Source organism: Thermobia domestica, chromosome 6 (assembly GCF_964235325.1).
Source record: "Thermobia domestica chromosome 6, izTheDome1.hap1.1, whole genome shotgun sequence".
Lineage (NCBI taxonomy): Eukaryota > Metazoa > Arthropoda > Insecta > Zygentoma > Lepismatidae > Thermobia > Thermobia domestica.
In genome coordinates, this window is record NC_137459.1 from 258,600,815 (window position 1) to 258,623,196 (window position 22,382).

Here is a 22,382-nt window from a genome sequence, read left to right on the forward strand (position 1 = left end):
AAGTGGGAGTTGCCCCAACCCAGCCCGGGTGACGAGAAAGTTTTACTAAATAGTTTATCTGTTATTTTGAAATGTTGTATAACCTGTATCCAGTATCTGAATACCCAAAGCGGAGATCAACCACACATTTGAATCGGTCAGGAAAGAAAAAAATTAAAGTCACGTGTATATATTTTCCACAAATAAAAGTTCTGAGGTTTCTGAGAAGACTGTCGTTATCTAGCTCATCCCTTTATTTTGGCTTTTCTCACAGAGCCGATTTTGAGTACTTTTGAATTAGTTATTCCTTCATGACCTCGTCATGCACTAATACAGATAACATAGTGTTACACATATATTACAGATACTATAATCCTAAATCAATATAATGCTACCACTTAAAACTAAGTTTATCATTCATTCACATACACATACATACAGGACAGCGTTTCGACATGGATGAAAATAATGTAAAAGAAACTATCTAACTACAATTTGGTAAACATTTATTACATCTATTTTAAAATTGGACACAAATTATTATGAACATGCAATCAACATACATATGAATATACTAACCTACATATGAATTTGAACAATAGCGTTTTGATGGCATATTATTTTGATGAATACACACGTGAAATTAGATTACTAATTGTAACCGACACATGTTCTATCCGTAGATAAACTTATTACTAAATTTCCTCCCCATTTTTGGATGAGGACAAACTTTCGTCTCTACTATTACGGCGACTATTTTACTTCTCTGTTCATTTCGATTAATTTACTAGTTCCAGGTTTGGATCACTATCGCCTTATATCGTTAAATAAGCATATTTATTGGTACATTTGCACAACTCAAGGAAAAAAAAAACAAACTAGAAACGGGAATTTCTCAAGTTCAGAAGAATCTTCATTGGTGAGAGCACGATTATAGAAGTGAAAACACTGGTTGAGTTTTAGGATTTGTACAGGAGGGATGGAATCAAAATGTAATTCTGCAGTAGGATTTCAGTTGACTGGTCTGAGGATAGATTTAGTGATAAATTAGAGTTACGCCGAACTGCCTTAAACCCATGCTACATGCGGTTAGTGTAGTACTAATAATGTTAGTTCTTACATATCTCTTATTAGAGAATATCACACAGTTTGAAAAGAATATACAACATGCGGCGGTATATTTATCGGATATTTCGTGACCGTGGCAACCAAGAACTATTCGGATTAAAGTACCAAGACCCTTTATACATATATTTATTTACTCAACTCAATATTATACATTTTACTTCAATATTATGTTCATATTCAACACATATTCGTATCTCAACATAAATCTATATTCATTAATTATTCAACCTTACAAACTATTGACCCCGACAAATTGAATTTTGCGGTTGCAACACTTTACATCTTAAATCCGATATATCGCATATCTCTCTCTCTCTCTCTCTCTCTCTATATATATATATATATATATATATATATATATATATACAGGGTGGGCCATTTTAATTAATCCACGAAAATATCTGAAAAATGATAAAACATACAAGAAATGTTTCAAGTACACGTTATATATTGCTAAGGGGGAAACCCAATTCCGCCAAAAGTACCCCTCCCCACCCCCGTAAATGGGGGTAACGGGGGGGAACTTTGAAATGTCAAATGGGAACATGGGTCGAGTAATACCTCGTTCGAAAGGTCTTAAAAAACTAAGTAACGCTGTACCAAAAGATGTTCCATATTGTGCACCGGTTTCAAAATGGCCGCCATAATATGGTTCGAAAACTCCAGTTCCCGTAATGTGAAAACCATGGAAGGTAAATGAATGGAACAAAATTGGAATACGTAAATATCATAGGGCATATCGAACGGTGTGGTCCTTGTGATCCCAGTGGTCTCCCTAAAGGGGTCTTGGGGGCTAACTTCAAAATTTCAAATAGTAACATGAGTCGAGTGGTACCTCGTTCGATAAATCTTGCAAAATCTAACATATTGCAGGAGAAAACGATTGATGTGAAATGGCAGTGTTCTCAAAAGGCCGCCGAAACATAGTATCCGTGTCAGAGAAAAGGTTTAGTACCCGTAGTATGAAAGCGATTGGAGATAAATCAACAAAAGAAAAACTGGAGTAGCTAACTGACGTAAGGCACATCGAGAGGTGTTGTCGGGGTGACTCCAAGGAGTAACTGAAAGTTATCCGGGGCCAACTTGAAAATTTCAAATAGCAGCTTGAAGCGAGTAACATCACGTTACATAGACAAATTAATATCAAACAGCTTCTGTAAGAAAATTTTCGACATGAGACACCGTTTTCAAAATGATCGCAAAGACATGGTGACTGTGTCTAAGAAAACGTCTAGTGCCCATAGTATGAATACGGTTACACATAAATGAAAATAACGAAAATTAAATACGAAAACCACGGAGGCGTTCCAAGGCTCGAGAATAATACAACAGAGATAAAAATATTAGAGTAAAATTGCCATAATGTATAGAGAGAAATCCAAGTCCTGCAAAATAATCTCTCCCTGCGCTCTGTATGTGAGTGGGGTGGAAAGTAAAGTGAAAGTTCAAACGAGAACTCTACTTTAATTCGTAAATTAAGGCTAACCTTACAAATAGGTATTGTGTGGTTGAAACATTTGTTTGTAAGGATGACGCTGTAGTGACTAAAAAAAGAGAAACTTTTATGTAATGCGTGCTGGTTATTCAGAAAACATTTTGGGGATATACGTACACACCGTTTCGTCCCTCAAGCTCACAATATGACATGAATGCTAATAGTTAATCAAAATGTAACTGTGGCCATCCGCGTTAACTTAGTGCACAAATTCTCTATGCATGAAGTCTGCCTTCCAAACAGCATTGGGTAGGTCAAGCGTACGCCCGAACCGTGGTCCGGTCGGACATTGAAATTTTGAAGTTAGCCCCCAAGACCCCTTCAGGGAGGCCACTGGGATCACAGGGATTACATCATTCGATATGCCCTATGATATTTACGTATTTCAATTTTGTTCCATTCATTTTCCTTCCATGGTTTTCATACTACGGGTACTGGAGTTTCCGAACCATATTATGGCGGCCATTTTGAAACTGGTGCACAATATGAAACATCTTTTGGTACAGCGTTACTTAGTTTTCCAAGACCTTTCGAACGAGGTATTACTCGACCCATGTTCACATTTGACATTTCAAAGTTCCCCCCGTTACCCCCATTTACGGGGGGCGGAAAGGGGTGCTTTTGGCGGAATTGGTTTTCCCCCTTAGCAATATATAACGTGTACTTCAAAAATTTCTTCTATGTTTTATCATTTTTCAGATATTTCCGTGGATTAATTAAAATGGCCCACCCTGTATATATATATATATATATATATATATTCAACTAATTTCCCGCGCATAATGATAAAATTAGAATTCTCAAAATATTTTGTTTAAACTGGGAGACATTTAAGTAACATGACAGGCACGTAAACTCATAATATGTATAAGTATATGGTACTAAACTGTTAACACTATTTTCAGGCCCAATCAACTACAACAATCTTCACATTCAGAGTTACCAGTGGAAACAAACATAGGAATAGCTAATAACTTGACAAAAGATACTAAGCGGATAATGATAGAAGGAAACGAAAGTAAAGTTTAATCGTAGACCGGACAGTTGCTCGCTACTGCAGTTTGTCAATATGGGGGAAAACATTTACTTCATACTTCACATCAATGAATACCTCTATGAATCGTGTCTCGCGACTTTTCAGTTGGTAATTCAGTTTTAAATGCTATATATTAAAAGGTCGATATTTGTAAAATTCAAAACTTGGGGGGAGGTTAAAAATTTTAAAAAATCTTGAAGAATAAAATAGAGGAATAGAGAGAGAGAGAAAAAAGCGGCGCCAAAGAAATAAGCTAGAACACTAAAACTACAAAGATAAGTGGTCGAATTTCAACATACAACAATCCACAGCCAAATATACTTTTATATGCCGAAAATGTTCGGTCTACTAAAATGCGTAGCCTAAAATAAGTATCTCCAAAGCCACAGCAAGTCCGTGCCCACAAGAGAATTTTCAAAAAGACAAAAGCTTTAGGGAAATTCCCCTCCTTGCTTTAGGGAAATCCGGCTGAGACCTTGAAGACTCCGGCACTACCGGGAAGTTATTTGGTTTCCTAATTTGGAATTTCTAAAATTAAAAAAAATAAATTATCCGACTCCTCAGAAACTAAGAAGAGTTCCGAGGAAAGTATGGAAAACTAAAGTCGATAAAATAGAAGAAATCCTAACAGTGACTTGCCAAAATAAAACAAATAAATAAAAATTAGATTTTGTACTAGTAAGTTGTCCGCCAAATCTTACTAGTAGCTACTAGTCCGCAAGCTTGCCAACCTTGAGGCGTCAACTAATTTCAAACATTATATACTAACAATAAAAGTGAAAAATTCATGGACATTGGGGGTTTAGACGGCCTGGCACGGCATTACTAGAGTCTACTATAATAGATTTACTAGATTATTTAATTCTGTCCACTTCGTCACCTCTACACACAATAATAAACTTAGCTTGGTCGGGTAACGTGGAAAAAAATTCAAAGTTGCTAGGTATTATTATAAATGTAAGTCAAACGCATATATCTAAACTGTATTAATTCTGCAAACAGCTATTCTGTCATGTAATTAACTGTGAGGTATCCGGGATCATTTGATATTATTTGTATTGTCAGGCTGGTTGATCAAGTAACTGGTGCATTTACTATGGAAAAGTCGAGCCACTAAGTGAAAAATACCATCCATCGTTTTCTACATATCACATTACCCTTATATAAAAATCCTAACGTGATAATTAATGCACTAAGGAATTTAATGTGTGTATATATATATATATATATATATATATATATATATATATATATATATATATATATTCAATACTTCGTAGCAAACTATACCACTGGGCTCATATACACATGGGCGTCTTGCTATTTAATCACACTCTTTACTATACACATGTATATACTAATAATATTATCATTACTCACGTATTCATTTATTTATTTACTTTTCTCTACTACATCGATTATTTTTAGAAACCCTATACTTTATCAATAAGTCCAAGACTGTTCAGAGCAGTCTAACTATATTACAATCAGCAATTACCATAATACATTAATTAACACGTGTGATCCTATATGAAGTGAATATGAATTTCTATCGTAACAAACTACGGTATAATTCACTTCATGGCTTCGAAATTTATTTTGTATGCAATGAAAGTTGAATGTTCTTATAGCATTTAACTATATATCAGAAAATGTCAACAACGTAATTGCTCACAGCAAGCAACGGATAAAGAGGATTCATAAATGCAGCCTGGCGATAAAAAAATAATGTCATATAGATGAAACTTCGAGTTAGGTGGAAACGTGAAGATTACTTTTATTAATATTTTGATTACTAACTTATATAAATGATCGTGCTTTTCAGGAATGTTAAAATATAAATCAGTTTATCTAAATACCTACTCATATGGGCCTAAATTAATATTTACTGAAGTTAATTATAAAAAAGAGGACATTTCCGTGTAAACTAAATCACTAAGTATTTAGATAACAGGACATTAGCAACGGATAATACTAAATTCGAACGCGGTGGCGCTAGTAGTATGAAACCAACCTGTGCATAACCGAATAATCTTTGCACTGTTGATCATGGTTTTTGCGCTATTTTTGTTAATAAGCTATGTACTATGAAATTACGGTACGGAATTACTAGGAAATTCTTTACGATGGAGTAACGTACTTATTATGACGGACCAAAGATAAATACACAAACAACAATACACTGTACATCAATACATATATCATACTCTCACTCACGCCTTACTCCTAAAATTTATACTACTCACTTAAACACATGCAAATTACATTCCACATACCCAAGAAAGTAAATACTGATACATATAACTATACAAACTGATACATGTATTATCACACCACTCAGCTATATATGATGCAAACAAGATTATTCACTTTCACCAGTCGGCTCTAGGAACTGAAAAAGGGAAGAAGAAATGACCAGAGCCAAGTAGCCCTTCTACTAACTAAATCAAACTTTCAAGATACTATTAATGTCACTGAAAGGGCATATCAAAACCGATAATTGTGAGGATCCCTTTCCTGAAGGGAAAAGAACCCTAACGAAAAATCGTTTAACCCATTTTGGTTGGAAGCTTGATCAACTTAGGAGTAAATGAGAGCCCCGGTTTTATGTTTACACCATTATAATGATAATTACTCTAACTACCACGAAACCATATACCGCCATGTTAGTAATAAAAAAGATTCACAATTACTATGTACACAATTCTCATTTCTAGTTCAATCAGAAAAGAGTGTTTTGGCGGCGGAAAATTATAAAACGAATGAAAAGTAGCAAAAAAAAAAAAAAAACTGGAAGAAACCGGATCTTGGGAGGATATGGGCATCTCAGAGGGACGAAGGGGGTCTAAATTAATCTGCCTAAAAATCAGATTGGTGGATAATTTCAAGAATTTCTGTCCAATTGCGGGCCTGTGTTTTCGTATCGCATTAAGATGATAATTTCGATATTTATCCATCTGAAATGTCCATATACGGAACTCATAATAAAATAATTTATAAATAAAGATATTATTCCCCAGAATATGATTCCTACTAAATTATTCAAAGCTCCCATATTAATTTTGGTTTAGATAAAGAACGTATGAATACAAGACACGGACTGAAGTTATAGCTTGAAAAACCACGTAGCACAGTGCGTTCAAAAATTATTGGACCCCTCCAAACAAAAATTTCATTAACTGTAATGGTACATTACAACAGCAATCTTTCATTAACAACCCTTTACTGTGGTATAAGTCATTTCTGTGGGTAAAATCCTTGAAGGACTAGTGAGTTTTTGTAAAACGGTTTTCTCAAGATCGACTCAAAATTTTTGTTCACGTTTCATAAATAAATATTTCGTTAGTAGCCTGACAATATGGCACAATTCGTTTGCCCTAAAAATATTCACAGGGGGTAGTTTACTCTTGGGGGTGAGTTTTTCCGGGCCATATATTCAAGAGAAATTCAATTAGTTTTGTCCATATTTCATAAATAATAATTCAATAACTAACACGACAATATAGCATAAATAACTTATTGTGAAAAAATGCACAAGAAGTTTATTTTGGGGGGTGAGTTTTTTCGGGTGATTTTCTCAAAAACAAAGTGGTTTTGTTCGTTTTTCGCAAATACATATTTCGTAAGTAATGTGACAATACGGTATAAGTCATTTGACCTAAGAATATATCCAATGGGTAGTTTACTCTTGGAGTTGTTTTTTTTTTTTTTCCACTCGATTATCTCAGAAACGACTGAGGCGATTTTGTTCATATTTGAAAAATAAATATTTCGTTTGTAACTCAACAGTACGGCATAAATCATTTATCCTGAGGAAATACAAAGGAGTACTTTATTTGGAGTGAGTTTTTTTTCGGGAGATTTTCTAAAAAATGTCTTATTCAATTATGTTCACACTTCTTAAATAAGTGTTTCATTAATGTCCTTGCAATACACAATATGTGATTTTCTCATTAAACAATCAACAAAGGATAGTTTTCGCTTGAAGACTGAGTCCCTTCTAGAACGCTTTTGTAGGAACGACTCAGATGATTTTCTTCATATTTCATTAACAAATATGTAACTAATATCATACAATGTTGCGTAAATCATTTCTTATGAAAATATCCACAAGGGGCTGTTTACTTTTTGGGATGAAATTTCTTTGGTCAAAGTTTCCTTCAAAAAAACGCCTATAATTTTGTTTCTTATTTCACTAATGAATGGTTAAGTTATAACTGGAGCATAACATTATTTAATTTAACAAACTGAAATGAGAATATTTCGTGCGGTGGTCCGTACTTTTTAATTCCTTTAGAAAAAAACAGTACAGATTTCAGTGTATCTTAAAAAATGAGTAAGTAATATATCAACAATTGTTAAACCGAGAAACAAGAATATAGCAACCTTACCTGAAATGGATGTCTTATTTGGCTCAAGAAATGGAAGAGGATAATCACACTTAAATGTACATGTCGAGAAGAACGACTGTACACTAGCTATCTGATCGAGGCCGTCATTTACTACTGAATCCACACAACGATGCAAATTATATCCAACAGCTAAATGATGCGGAATATGCTTATCGAATAAAGGACGAGATTTCCCTTCAAGAAGGTTGGAATAAAGTCTCTCAGCCATAGTGAGCAGATCCTAAAACAAAGAAAAAATCAGTATCTCAGTTTCTGCTTCACTGAATGTATTATCACCATTACTATTATTACATTTGCACTATATCATTAGTAACATCACCGGTAGTCATTCGCCAAGTTTTCCGTGCACAACAGACTTTCGTTACACTCTAGCTTTACACGCAGATTGTAGGTACACTTTTATGGACATAAACATCACTATTGAAAGAAAGTGGTATAACTGCCAGCGCAAAGTGGATACCTTTCAATACATTTTCTTCTATCGAAACTTTAAGAGTCAGTGTGCTGACTTGATAAAACCATGGTTCCTAAGTTAGTACTGAAATGGTTATCTTAAATTTAAAGTCATTAACGAAATACGTTTTATAGGCAGATTTTTTTTGAGACAATTCTTGTGCGAGACGTAACTGTCCTCTTATCATTTTCCCCCATTTGCTTTAACTGCCTTAGTATAATAAACTGATGTTTGTGAAAATTGGAACACCAACAAAGACACGTGTGAGTATAATGAACTTCATACCACAGATTCCCTGCATTACTATACAGAAATAACAATTTCTGAACTGTACAATATGGTGGATCGACCTTTTTTCTTATTATTTCGTTTGAGCAACTTGAGGAAAAGTTATCATTGGGTTACAATAGTTTGCATGCAAAACATCAGATTTTTTGGTCAACTCCTTGAAACCAACAAGAAGGTCGGTTTTAGTGGCCGAATGTAGGCAAGAAGCACATTACAGGCCCCATTTTTTGGTCATTTTTCGCGCTTGTACTGTACCGAGGAAACTGCTTTTTAATGTAACAATTGTATCTTTTATCGAAGATCTATCTACCTATCTATCTATATCTATTTATCTATCTATCTATCTATATATATATATATATATATATCTGTATTTGTGGTACATCATTTCTCCATACTTTTCTAAATTCAAATAAAGTTTATTGATTTATTTGATTATTCTTGCAGCTCTTCGCTGCTTTTGGATTCAACCGGTAATACTCACCGTGGTGAGTTTCTTTGATAATTCCAGCGAAAATGTCCGACGTAGACACATGTTTAAGAGATGTTGTTACTCGGTACTCAACTTGTTGAAATCAGTCATCGTTTAGGTCCACACAGAAAAGATAAAACCACAAGAAAAGGTAAAAATACATTGATGGTTGTTGCGTATCTTCGACCGCTGAAAGTATTGACTTTCTTGAGGCAGGGGACGAAGTTAACTTTTTTTTTTTTAATGCAATTTTGCTTGCCAATTACTCTAACTCAATGACAACTTTTCCGCAAATTGTATAACAAACAAACAAACAAAAATCGATACACTCTATTTACATAATCTTTAACATTAATACATCAGTGTGTGATGTAAACTCCCTTTTAAGATGTACTAACACTGAACCGAAGAGCTGCTAGGTCCAAATATGCGCCATCCTACTGAAATTATAATCGTTAGTACATCATGCCCTGTATATGCAAATCCTAAGTTTGGACGCATTTTTAACATTCTTTTGTTGGTATTTCAATTTCCAAGAATTTCAGTGTATTTGAATCACGTGTCTATCACAGCGAAACGTTTTCTCAAAATAAATATTTCGTTAATTACGCACAGAACATGTAACTAAAGTGGCCAATATTTGAACTGATGAATTTTTACACATTAAAAAAACTGATCAATCACAATACAGATACTCATAAGAATTATTACATCATTATGTAGCATACCAAATAGTAGCATATTTATATTATTGTGGCAGAGCCTGTATTTTCATATAGCAGAGCTCACAATTTAATAATTAATTTTATGTTTATTTGGAAATATTGGATTTATTAAAGATTTTAAATTATTGTTTGGTGAAGGGAAAAACGAATATAATTTATGTCAAGCTTAAGATTCTTAATAATGCAATTCTCATGAAATTTATACAATTCTTTTGTCAGCTATTAAAAACCAGTAAAGCACATTATTTGTTGTCTGCGAATGCAGGAATTAAATTTAGAAAATGTGTTGGCAAGAACAATTTGTAAAATCCATTAAGTTGCAATTGTATAATGATTGTGAACATGAAACACATTCACGGGTATGTAGAAATTGCCTAGAATCATGAGATCAGAGCATTGCAGTTGTTGTTCGCGACAGAAGGAAGCGACCTTGTTTTCCAAAGAAAGGAGGGCACGCGTGCTTGACGTCAGTCGACACCATCAAATTCCTGAGGACGATTTTCGAACAAAACCAGAGGACGAGAGGTCTCTAGATGGAAGAAGTTCCTATACGACGGAGAAGTTCGTATGTGACTTAGTAGTACAGATCCAATTACGACGTTGAAACTGGAGTCTCAAATCGCTTACATTCGTCAAACTAACTTTGGGAGTTAGTTACAGAGGACATTGGTCAGAGAAACACCGTCACCAATGTTAGTGGTGTCTTGACCTGAGAGACACCAATCCAGGAAGATATCAACTTGGCGATATCAACACTTCAGAGACCAGCCCAGGAGAGAACCACCGAAGACCATCAACGGAAGACACCATCCAAGGTATGTGTGACCTCAAAATCAGTGATCAATTGCTCAATGCTTGGCATGCGTTGCTCTTCTGGCAAACTTTCTAGATATCCGTATTAAAACACAACATTTACACCGCAACACAAAGTAATGAGAAATATAACTGTCAAATATTTTATTTAATCTCTGAGTTGTCATTTTAAGTTAATTCCTATAAAACATGGTTCAAGTGATAACCTCTCGCATAGAAATCAGTAACGTACCCACTCATTCTAGATGGTGAGTGGAAGGTGATCTTCTCAGTTCAACGATTACATCCCCGTTTCAAAGACACGAACTGAGGAGGTTGTCATTATTGTCACAGAAGGAATAAAGTCGAACGTTATTAAATTATTCTACATATAAATATATAAATGTATCAGCATATTTTAAATTATACATATGGTTTTATTCACATCTTCTGTTAAAAAAAAAACACCCGAGAGGAAAATGTGAAACCTATTAATAAGAAATGGTAATAGATGGAAAGCTGCAACTTATACGATACATGGCGACCTTGGACCCCATCTTAAATGCAATTCCGAAGTTCTAAATGTGAATGGCGTGCATGTCACAAATCAAATAACAACGGCGTGAGCTCAGGAAACAAAATATATTATTATTCATTTGATATCCTGTATGGCTTGCACGTTGTGAACACTGAAAGTTGGAAAAGTCTCATACTTACTGACAGGAACTCTTATTGTTGCGGGTGATCTAAGGTACCTCTGACAAAAGAAAGGAAAACAGAAATCATCCTAATACCCGGCGAACACAGTTCTAGAAATACTGCAGAGAAGTACAACAGACAGTACTCAGACAGACATCCGTATATGATCGCTCAATTAAAAAAAAAAAAAAAAAAAAAAAGGAAGATAGGGTACGTAGTGGGAGACCAGAGAATTTCATTAATAAGAAGACAGCAACAACTATTCTACCATTGTTTGTGAAGAGTACCGAACGCACTACTCATAGTCTCTCACTGGAAACTGGTATCAGTCTGTCTTCCATTGACCAAATAATATACACTAATTGCTGGCATCCTTGAAACCTGCACATGACATATAAACTAAATACGGATGTCCCGATCATCACATGAGCTACGAACCACCACGAACTTGTTCCCTCGTTTATACGTGACATACTGTTCAGCCTGTTTCTGTTTGAAGATGAAGTCAATCAGCATAATTAACGCTGATAGTAATCAGAGTTGAGTTGACCCAAGTAAGGAACGTAGTTCTGCCAAGGTAACGGTGTAGCAATATAGGCATATGATGTAGCTCATTAGTGCACTTTCATCAACACTACCTTAACGGCACAAAGTACCTGACACTTCTACAGAAACATTTACTTCGTTTCCTTCTGAGCTCAGCAGACAACTTTCTTCCTATTTCCAACACAATGGGGACCTCCCTCTACTGTGGTGTTGGTGTGCATCAATGGGTCGATGCATAACTTCCAAGGAAGTGGATTGGTCGTTGTGGTTGCGTGGAATGGCCGCCCACATTCCCTGATATCACACACTTGGATTTCTATCAGTGAGGCCTTCTGAATCAAATGGGATATGCTGAGAAACTCCGGGGTATAAGGCATCTCAAGAACGCATTCAGCATGTGTGTAAAAGAATTTCACTAGATATTTTCCTCTATATGCAGTCAGAGTGGATACGGAGACTACGGTTGTGCATTAGATGAGAATGCCACCATAGAGTATGTGCTGTAGCGTACCGTTGGTAAATAATTTTAAAGTTTCAGTTTTGATAAAGTGCAAACCATATAAGATACGAAAGAAATAATAACATCTTTGAATTTCTGAGCTCACACAAGTTTTACCTAATGTGTAGCATGTCTCTTCGCATTTGAAATTTCGAAATTGCTTTCAAGATGATGATCATGATGGACATGTACCATATATGTTTCCACCTCTACTACTATTTCGTATTAAAAAATTTTACATTTTTCTCTTAGATTTCACAACAAAATGGTGTTCGAAGGTTTCTGACTTGTCCTACTTATTCTAGATATAATGGTGTGCCGGGAGGAAATCACATCTCCTTGTGGGGTGATAGGAGAGGCTATTTTAAGCGAAAGAGTTCCTAAAACCACGTGTCCTATTCTCAACGGTTCGACAGCTACAGATTTTAACCATTTTTGGTCTTATGTTCAATAAAAAATTTTGTTGCTCACCCTGTAGTTCTTCTACACAGCTGAGAAATAGCACACTTAAAGAGTGGTGGAATGGACTTCGAACTGTATGCAGCATGTATAGTGGCCTCTTTGGAAGTGAAGTTATTGACTAAAATTTAATAGCGTCCCTCAAAATTCTCCTTTTTCAATATTCAAGTGAATTGGATGGCAACACTCGCGGAGGATTTCCCTCAATATCTTCCCTTTCAAAAATGCCACTGCCACAGGCTGCACACTGTTGGAAATGTCATTCCATTGCCATTCAAGTGCGTTAACATAAGGTCAAAAATCGTTAACCTGTGCTCAATAAAGTTCATGTCCGGTGGTCTAGGACACCAAACCTTGAGTTGGAAGTGGTTAGAATGTTCCTCAAATTAGTTGCGCACCATTCATTGCGGAAATGTAACATAGCGCATTGCTATCCTGGAAAATCTCATTGTTGTCAGGATACAGTAAGTCCATAAAGGGCTCGAGATCATTCCAAGCAGCTGAACATAGAGATGACCGGTCAATATTTGGTCTAAACGAATCAGACGACCCAAACCATCCTATGTAAACACACCCAAATCAAACCTGATTACGTTGTTGGGCTGACGAAGATTATCTTTGTAATTTGTAATAAAATTTAATTTTGAAAAGTTGGTGTTGTTATTTGATATTATTTTGATTTTGTTTCTGTATGTATGCTTGGTTATTTGATTTATTTATTAATAATTTGATTATTAATTGACGGGAAACATTTCTTCGACCGTTGACTCTTCCAATGAAAGCTCCCTCTGAGGTAGGATTGGATTGATTTTTATTTATTTATTTATTTATTTATTTTATTTTTATTTATTTATTTTTTTTGAAGTTTTGTTCGATTTTGCTGCGGAATGGGACGTTACAAACACCAGCAGCTTCGAAAATGTATCATTGAAACTTTGGTCCATGGCCTCATGGGGTCTGCGTGACAGCAGGACGCAACCATCCACACAAACCAACTGCAAACGTGATTTCTTTAACCACGCTAGACGTTACTAGTCATCTAAGACCCAATCCACATGTTTCCGAACCCATATGAGTCACGGCTGCCGATGATCAGAGGTTAGAAGCAGTACTCATGGCGGTCTACAGCTTCGATATCCCATGGAGATCAAACTGCGCCGTACTGACCTCTGAGACATATTGCTAGGACTTTCTGCATTGATTCATGCTGTCATTCACGCAATGCTACTTATCTGTTTGCTTGCACGAGTCTGCTCAAACTTACCGGTCATGGTTGTTCCGTACACGTGGGTACCTACTGCATTGTCTTTGATGGATCATAATGTCCCCAATGCTTCACTCACGCCATGAGTCTCACGGTCCATTTTCGACACTTAAGAGCGAGAAAAGTTCAATGTCCGGACGAAATTGTATGCCCCACTGGTCCAGCACCAATCATCATCCCGCACACAAACACCAGTAATTCCCATTGGGTTGCAATCATTATGTCACATGACGTTTCACTACACTCACAGAAGTCCAACTGACTACACTGAAATTGCTTCGCGCTGTTTGACCGGTATTCAAAGACGTCAACAAGTTCCCTACTGCTATCCAATGACCTTTGTCACTTCAGTGTATACTTACACTATGTGTATACATATTCTCTAATCTTGTTATGAATTTTGAACACCTTTCACCCCTTAAGATACACTCATTAATTAATCTGACATGATAAAAACCCTGAGGCAACAACTAACGGAAAGAAGTTTTGCGTGAAGCAATCACAAACAACAGTCAACGTATATTCCAATGTGACGAAAAATACAGAAATTGGAACTCCCGCCTTAAAACTGGAAATTTGGACAATGCTGGGTCACCCATTTATAATTAGAAGTCTATATATAATTTTCATCTTCCTCACTTGAAGGGCACAAGAGATACTCAATTTCTCGCATTAATGTTGAACCTCATACTGCTTTAGGACACGCCCTTAATCACAGTAATGACTGAAACCTAGCTCAAAGTAGATGGTAAGTATGTTTCTAAATTCATTTCAAAGTTTTCAGCCATTATCCCGTGATGCGATTACAAACAACAGACAATATTGCTTTCAATGCGATTCTCTTAAAACGGGAATTTTTAAAAAAGGTGGGACACATGTCCGCTTATGAGAAGTTTACGTGCTGAGTTTCATTTCCTTAACTTCTGGGATTTATGTGGCACTTTATTCTAGGCAAAGCACTTGAATCCCCTTCACATCCCTTAGCAGACGTATTAAAATTTAAAAAAAAAAAAAAATCCTTTGTTATTAATAGCTTTTGCAACAAAAGGAGAATTCTATCAAATTGTCACGTTTCCAGATATGACCTGAATTTTCAATGAATTACTTTCAATCTTCCATATTATACATATCGCTTCCCTTTCCTTCCAGAAACAAAATGTTCGAAAACGCTAAAATACGTATTTCTCTTATTATTACTTTCGAGTGGTGATAGGAGAGATGAAAGTATGGTGATCGTGAAAAAATCGAATTCGAGATTTCAATGGATTTACACGTTTCATGGTTTCTACATACCGAAAAGTATTTTTCGATATGTTTATCCGTTTATCTCGATGTAAATGTGAAGTGAAGTATTTATGTCCCACGTTTATGCTGGTTAGGCTAAAGGAGACGGTGATGATGAGAAATGAATGAAATGGTGGAATGAAGAAAGTGGGAGGAAACGGGAGAACCCGAGAAAACCCACAAGCACGGTGTTTGTACACCACAAAGTCCACACGGCGCGAGCTGGGATCGAACCAGGGACCCCAAGCACCGGAGGTGAATGCTCTATCACTGAGCCACCGCGCCCCCCTCGATGCAAATGTATTCACTCGCGTAGAGGCCATACCGTTCGACGTATCCGCACCAAATTTTAAATTTAAGGTGTTTATTAGATTTCTTAGGAATGCTTTTTGAATGTTTTTCCTATTCCCAAAATTAAGGGCACACTACTGAAGGGTGGAAATTGAAAACTATTACTTTTTCAAAATTGATTCGAACAATTTTGTTTAAATTTCATACATCAATCTTTCATTAACAACCCTATACTATGGTGTAAGTCATTTCTGTGACTCAGTTTACTCTTGGAACAGAGTTCTTTTAGAAATTCTTTTTAACAGATTCAAGCGAACTAGCTTTTTATTTCATAAATAAATACTTCGTTTAAACCCGATAATAAAGTATTATTCAGTTGTCCTGAAAATATTCACAGCAGGTTCACTCTTAAGGGTGAGTTTTTCCGGTCCATTTTCTACAAAAAACACTGCTTTGTTCATATTTCATAAAGAAATATTTCATTACTAATCTGCCTTCTGGGAGACGACAGCATTCTCCAGTAGCCAAGTAAACAGAAATCATAGTGATTGGCACGAAACTTGGACATTAGTCCCAGGTGTGGTCAGAGCGACATGGAAGGGAACGGAAAACCGCCACTCTGATCTTCCCTAGTTTGCTAACAGCGAAAAGAGATCATATGTACAATGGTCTTTTGCAGGTCAAAATATAGTTTCGGAGATAAAATATCTCCTCATTCGGATCCCCGGGAAGGGATGTCTTGGGAAGGACTATTGAACGAGAAAGTGACAATGTAGGGAAGATAGAGAAAGACAAGCAAGAGCAAAATGTTTAGGATAGGGATATGGAACGTACGTATTTACAGGGAGGAAAATTTTAAAAATCTTAATTAAGAAATGAAAATAAATAAATCAATAATCTTGATTTGTTAGGAGTTTGAAAAATTAGATGGAGGTAATGGGGTGTTGAGCAGCAAAATGATATAGAATGTTTTACTCTATGAAGAGGGCAGTCATAATGGTGTGGGAATAATTCTTGGTAAGCGTTAAAAGAGAAGGTAGTGAAAATAGAATTTCTTGAGAGTTAAGATGTTAACACTTAAAGGAAAACCTGAGGATCTAGTGGTGATACAGACATATGCACCGACGACTTTGCATACAATTGAAGACGTAGAGAAAAATTACGAGAAAACAGAAATTACAGACAGGCAGAAGAGGGCCGTAGTGCAATTGTGGTGAAAAAAAAAATGAATGTCAGAGGTAAATATGCTTTAGGCTAAAGAAATAAAAGGGGAGACGAACGGGTCAATTTCTGTAGACAGAATTGACTAGTAATTGGAAAATTTGGTCCAATCAGCACAGAGCATATACCTGGAAATCGTCAATAGACGGCCGAAGATATCAGGTAAACTGTTATGACCCAGTACAAGTATCGGAATAGCTTGAAGAACCCGAAAACCCTCCTAGGAGATGACATTTTACACTGATCATAACCTTGTGATGTCCGAAGTGAATATTTAACTGAAATATGTAGGCAGAAGACAAGAAGACAAAAGGATGTTGAATACTGAAAAGTTCAAAAACGAAGAAGAAAGAAAATCTTTTCGTTGAAAAATTCGAAGGGAAATCCTCAAACGAGGAAAAGATAGATGCAGGTAGTAACAGATGGTGGAAGCATATTCAACTTTGCATACAGCAGACTGCAGAAGAAGTAGAAGCTTACCGCAAACACAAAGCGGCTAGGAAATCAGGGTTACAAAACAGATGTTGCAGAAAATGGGAGAGAGGAAGACGGGAAAACAGGTTGATACAGAAGAGTGCAAAAACATGTAGAGGAAGTTAAACAATGAGTTATGAAGGGAAACAGACAGAGCAAGGGAAGAATATTATAAAAGAAAATGTGAGGACATAGAAGAATTAAAGAGTTGGGAAATATGAGAGTTAAAGAGTTGGGCCACAAAATTTTTCAACGGCCCCTAGATCGAATTTTCGTATTCGATAGTTTGGGTTTGGCTATACTGTATGAATTTCTCCAGATATAAGGCGTACAAGAAAATTTTTGATTTAATGAAATATATTGGATTTTTTGGTCCCGGGCCACAAAATTTTTGAACGGCTCCTAGATAGAATTTTCCAGTAGCGTAGCGTGGTATTCCGAAATGGGGATGCCAAAGTTAGTCACTTGTCTGATATAATACAATACAATGCAATACATGTTCAATGTATATTCTCTTTAACAAGTGAAAAGATTCACTATGCAGCAAATGTTGTTTCGATGACTCATGTTTTATAGCTTTCTTCATGAAATTACCCAAATCAGAAACACCGTTTGAACACCACTCCGACTCCTTTGCCCTAAACATAATGCAGACGAAACACAACATTTTATTTCCTACAGAACACCCAGAAAGCCAAGACAACCTATACCACGAAGACTGCAATATTCGCGACTGATTGCAAGTTGTCGTTTTTATGGAAAGCTTTGGGGTAGGTCGTATCCCTTTCAGAGAGCAGCGCTGCTCGCAAGTCAACCGAGATATGGTAGTTAACAAAAAATCAATTAAATTTGTGTCTGGTACTGTTATCGTAGTCATCATTTGCTAAAAGTTAGTAAGGTACTCTACCTTGTAGCAGCCGAACACTTTCCACAGCTATGTTTATTAGTTATAAATGCAATTTTCTTCATACAACAGTAAAACATAAAAATAAACACACTGCTGAACAAGACTGCACTTATTTAATAAAAAACACATAAAAACACATTAAATAAGTGCAGTCTTGTTCAGCAGTGTGTTTATTGTTCTGATTTTATTCGCAAGACGTATGACTATGATTGTGTGCAGTAAAACAATAAAACAAATATTAATTTCAAATCACAACGCAAAAGGAACTTTATACTCCCAATTTTTCTTGACCACCAACGATCAATGTTGCTAATCAAAAGCATAAATCTAGTACAGAACGCAAGGGCATAGCCAGGGAGAGGTGAGCCAATAATTTATCACAAGAAAGGATTGTAAAGCCATGTTCATGAAACAACTTGCAGAAGCTTTATATTTAGAACGGCATAATTTGCAACCATCCCGTACTATTACACAATACAAATAGAAGATTAACAGGCTGAGTCTCTCATTAAGGCCCGCAACCAGCCATTAAAGTTTAGGAGAGAGGCACAAATATGCTAGGGGGTCCAATCGTCACAATTCTGGATCTCTTTTATCAATAACTACTCTTAATAATTAGGAGGCCAAAACATTTAGGGAGCCAGGCTCCCCTAATTGCACGCCTGGTGGGGCATACAGAAGCAAATGTGTAGATTACGTTAGACGCCAATAAGCAATTGTCTCAGCTCCTTTTCTGCCACTAGCATTATGACGAGAAAAACCGGCTCCACTTTTGTATGAATATTGTTTTTAGTATAATTCCCTTTATTTCTCTCTCGTGGGCAGCTTCTTTCTCCGCATACCATACTTCAATCTAGTTTTTTTTTTTTTTTTTTTTTTTTTTTTTTTTTTTTTTTTTTATGTCACCCCTAGAAATCTGTTACCTTGGGTCCGGACCTCAGGCGCCTGTTCGTGAATATGGGCCTGAGTGTGTATATCATTTGACGATACAAATAGAAAGCACTTAAAGCAACTCTGGGGGCCTATTTCTGTGTATCTACTTCACTGTCAGATATCCAGATACGGAAGAGCCCAAGTAAACTTTCTGAAGGGCGGAGGGTGGCCTACTAGATCGGTGACCGTGAGTCCTCTCAAAGAGTATCTGGCTACACCTTGACACATGATATGTATTTATGATGTAGATTACTAGTTTGCCTTTAATTACGATGCATTTAATTACGATTAAAGCATAACTATTTTTATGCTATCACTTACATAAGCGACATGCTTCATAATGGCGTTGAACTAACTATTTATGTTTTGTTCTATTTCCTTGACAGCGCTAGTACGTTCTATACAGAAACCATAGCTTAGTTCAAAATATATAGAGTTGGCAGTACTTGAGCATACGCCAGCTTATATCTAAAGCAAATGTTGGGTTGAAAAGGATGATGGGGAGTAGGAAAAGAAGTAGTTGGGCATGCGCATTCGACAGAAAACAGACGAAAACCCCGATGCTTGCAGTAGGCCTGGATGCCCAAGAAACATAGCATACAACAAGAGGAAAGACAGAAAATGTGCATCTGAGTGATGCGCATGCGTAGGTTCCGCTTGCCAAAGTAAAGCGACTAAGCGAGAGAGCGCATCTAGAAGATTGCAGTGGAAATAATTGTGATAATTATAAGCAAACAATTTATAAATATAATGAAATACGTACTTTTTCTTATTAACAGGGGATGCCGGGCATACAGGCGTTCCCTTACGCTATGCCGCTGGATTTATTTATTTATTTATTTATTTATTTTTTTTTTTTTGAATAAGTACATCATACTTAATTAAGTGATAGTTTGGGTTTGAATACACTGTATGTAGTTCTCCAGATACAACGTAAAAAAATGATTCAATGAAATATATTGGATTTTTTGATTCAGGGGCCACAAAATTTTTGAACGGCCCCTAAATCGATTTTTTTTTTTTTTTTTTCGAAATAAGCTCATCATATTGAGTTAAGTGATAGTTTGGGTTTGGCTACACTGTATGTAGTTCTCCAGATATAAGGGGTACCATTTACTTAATTAGCATCATCAGTCTTCTTTAACCTTGGAGCATAACAGTGGGACATTAAATTTTGAAACAAAAAAAAAAAAAAAAGAGAGAGAGAGAGAGAGAGAGAGAGAAAAGAGAAATTGTACCAACTGAATTTGTCACATCACTCATGTAAGCTTGGGAAGTGTGGTTGGTAGGGTAGGATTCAATATTTTATAACCTGAAAAAACTGTTCGAGTTTTAACAAATTCACACGACACCGTGTCGATCCTTCTCCTTCTCCTGCTCCACTTCCTATGCGCTGTGAAAAGTGCCAAGTTTATAACGATCATCCAACCGGCTCCTATCCAAACCAACTTAAGTGCTCTGGCCCTCATAGCAGCCGTAATTGCACTAACCTCAACCAAACTTCTAAATGTTCCACTGGTAACGAAACTGGACACGCTACCTATAGTTACAAATGCAAGGGTAAACCTACTGCGGATCCACTCAAACCAGAATTAACAGTACCATTGAAACCACATGTTAGCCAAGCTGCATCTATTCCTCAGGATATCTGTCAGCCAATCACAATTACCCAATTCTTATCGTTTCTCACAGTTACACTACAAAATATTCATCTGCTACTGCGCAACCATATCCTCTGCCAAGTTCAACAAACTGCCAAAGCCATCCTAAACACCAACTTTACAGCTACTTAGTCTGGCCAAACTGTTTACTTTCATTCAGATCCGTTGCAAACAGAAGTTTAAGACTTACTACCCCACCGTCTACTACCTTATCATCATTATGGATATTACGTTTCTCTTTCTGAATATTCGTTCTCTACCTCAACATAAAATCTTATTTGAGCAAGTACTTTTCGAAAAATATGTGGTGTGTTTCATTTTGAAAGAGACACATCTTGCAGCTCGCACCCGCGTGCATCTGCCGCACTATACCATGCTTCGATACGATAACCAGGCACCAGCAAAGAGGGCAAATGGTGGGGTCGCTATAGGATTTTCTCCATCTCTTCCTTTTCGCCGCACTACTCTTCCAATACATCCCTTACCTGAACAGCTAGTTATTACTTTATACTTCAAACAACTTAACACCACAGTTGCGATCTTCTACATTCGTCCAGGACATCCTCTTCCATAGCAGTTTATCCAATACATTTCAGATAACTATCGCACTTACATAATTCTAGCTGATCTGAATTTTCACAATCGCTCTCACCGTCGGCAACAAGATTTCCGCAACTACCTTATCACGCACACTACCGGCCATTTTCATCCACTACTCAAGCCTACTCGACCTAGTAGCAATACCGGACCGGATGTAGTTATTTCTTCTCTTAATCTCAGACTCGCTGCAGGCTAGATGTCCTGGATCCTCTTGGCATGATCATGTGCCAATACTTCTGACCACCACAACTTCACGTTCTGCTTCTCGCACTACTCCTCCACCCCCTCGTTCTTATCCCATGTTTGACAAAGCCAACTGGAACGGTTACCGCACCTTATTTCAACATCAGTTAGAAAATATACCGGAACCTGAAACAGAAGATAATCTTTCTGTCGCATTAGATACTATTACTGCTGCCATCCACACTGCCTCTGCCCAACATATTTCGCTTCGCACCGCTCATGCTTACAAACCAGCTCTACCTCCTCAGTATCTTGCACTTATCAAACGTTCCCGGGCACATTATCGAGACTTCACTCGTACTGGTAACCTTGAGTCACTCCGTCTCCACCGTCAGTATCAACGCACTGTCCACAACTATCTCGTTGCTTATAAACGCCGTCGCTGGATCGCTACTTGCAACGATCTTTCCACCGCCACTCATCCCACAAAATACTGGAAGAGATTCCACCAACTCGCTGGCCGCTCATCTCGCATACCTTATCCTCTCTTAGATGGAGACGAATCACTTGCTGACGATAC

At 36.7% G+C, this 22,382-nt stretch overlaps 1 protein-coding gene across 8 annotated transcripts in view; it reads right to left on the reverse strand.

Moving 5' to 3' along the window:
* The window catches only part of LOC145688484 (uncharacterized), a 93,664-nt gene that overhangs the window by 60,928 nt on the left and 10,354 nt on the right, over positions 1-22,382 (reverse strand). For 7 of the 8 annotated variants that reach the window (XM_081762784.1, XM_081762787.1, XM_081762782.1 and 4 more), the window contains exon 2: positions 8,030-8,270. In XM_081762784.1, coding sequence (XP_081618910.1) covers positions 8,030-8,258 — 229 coding nt within the window. In that variant the 5' untranslated portion in view covers positions 8,259-8,270. Of the gene's footprint in view, positions 1-8,029; positions 8,271-14,248; positions 14,274-22,382 lie in introns of those variants that run through there. The other variant, XM_081762788.1, reaches the window with a different exon arrangement.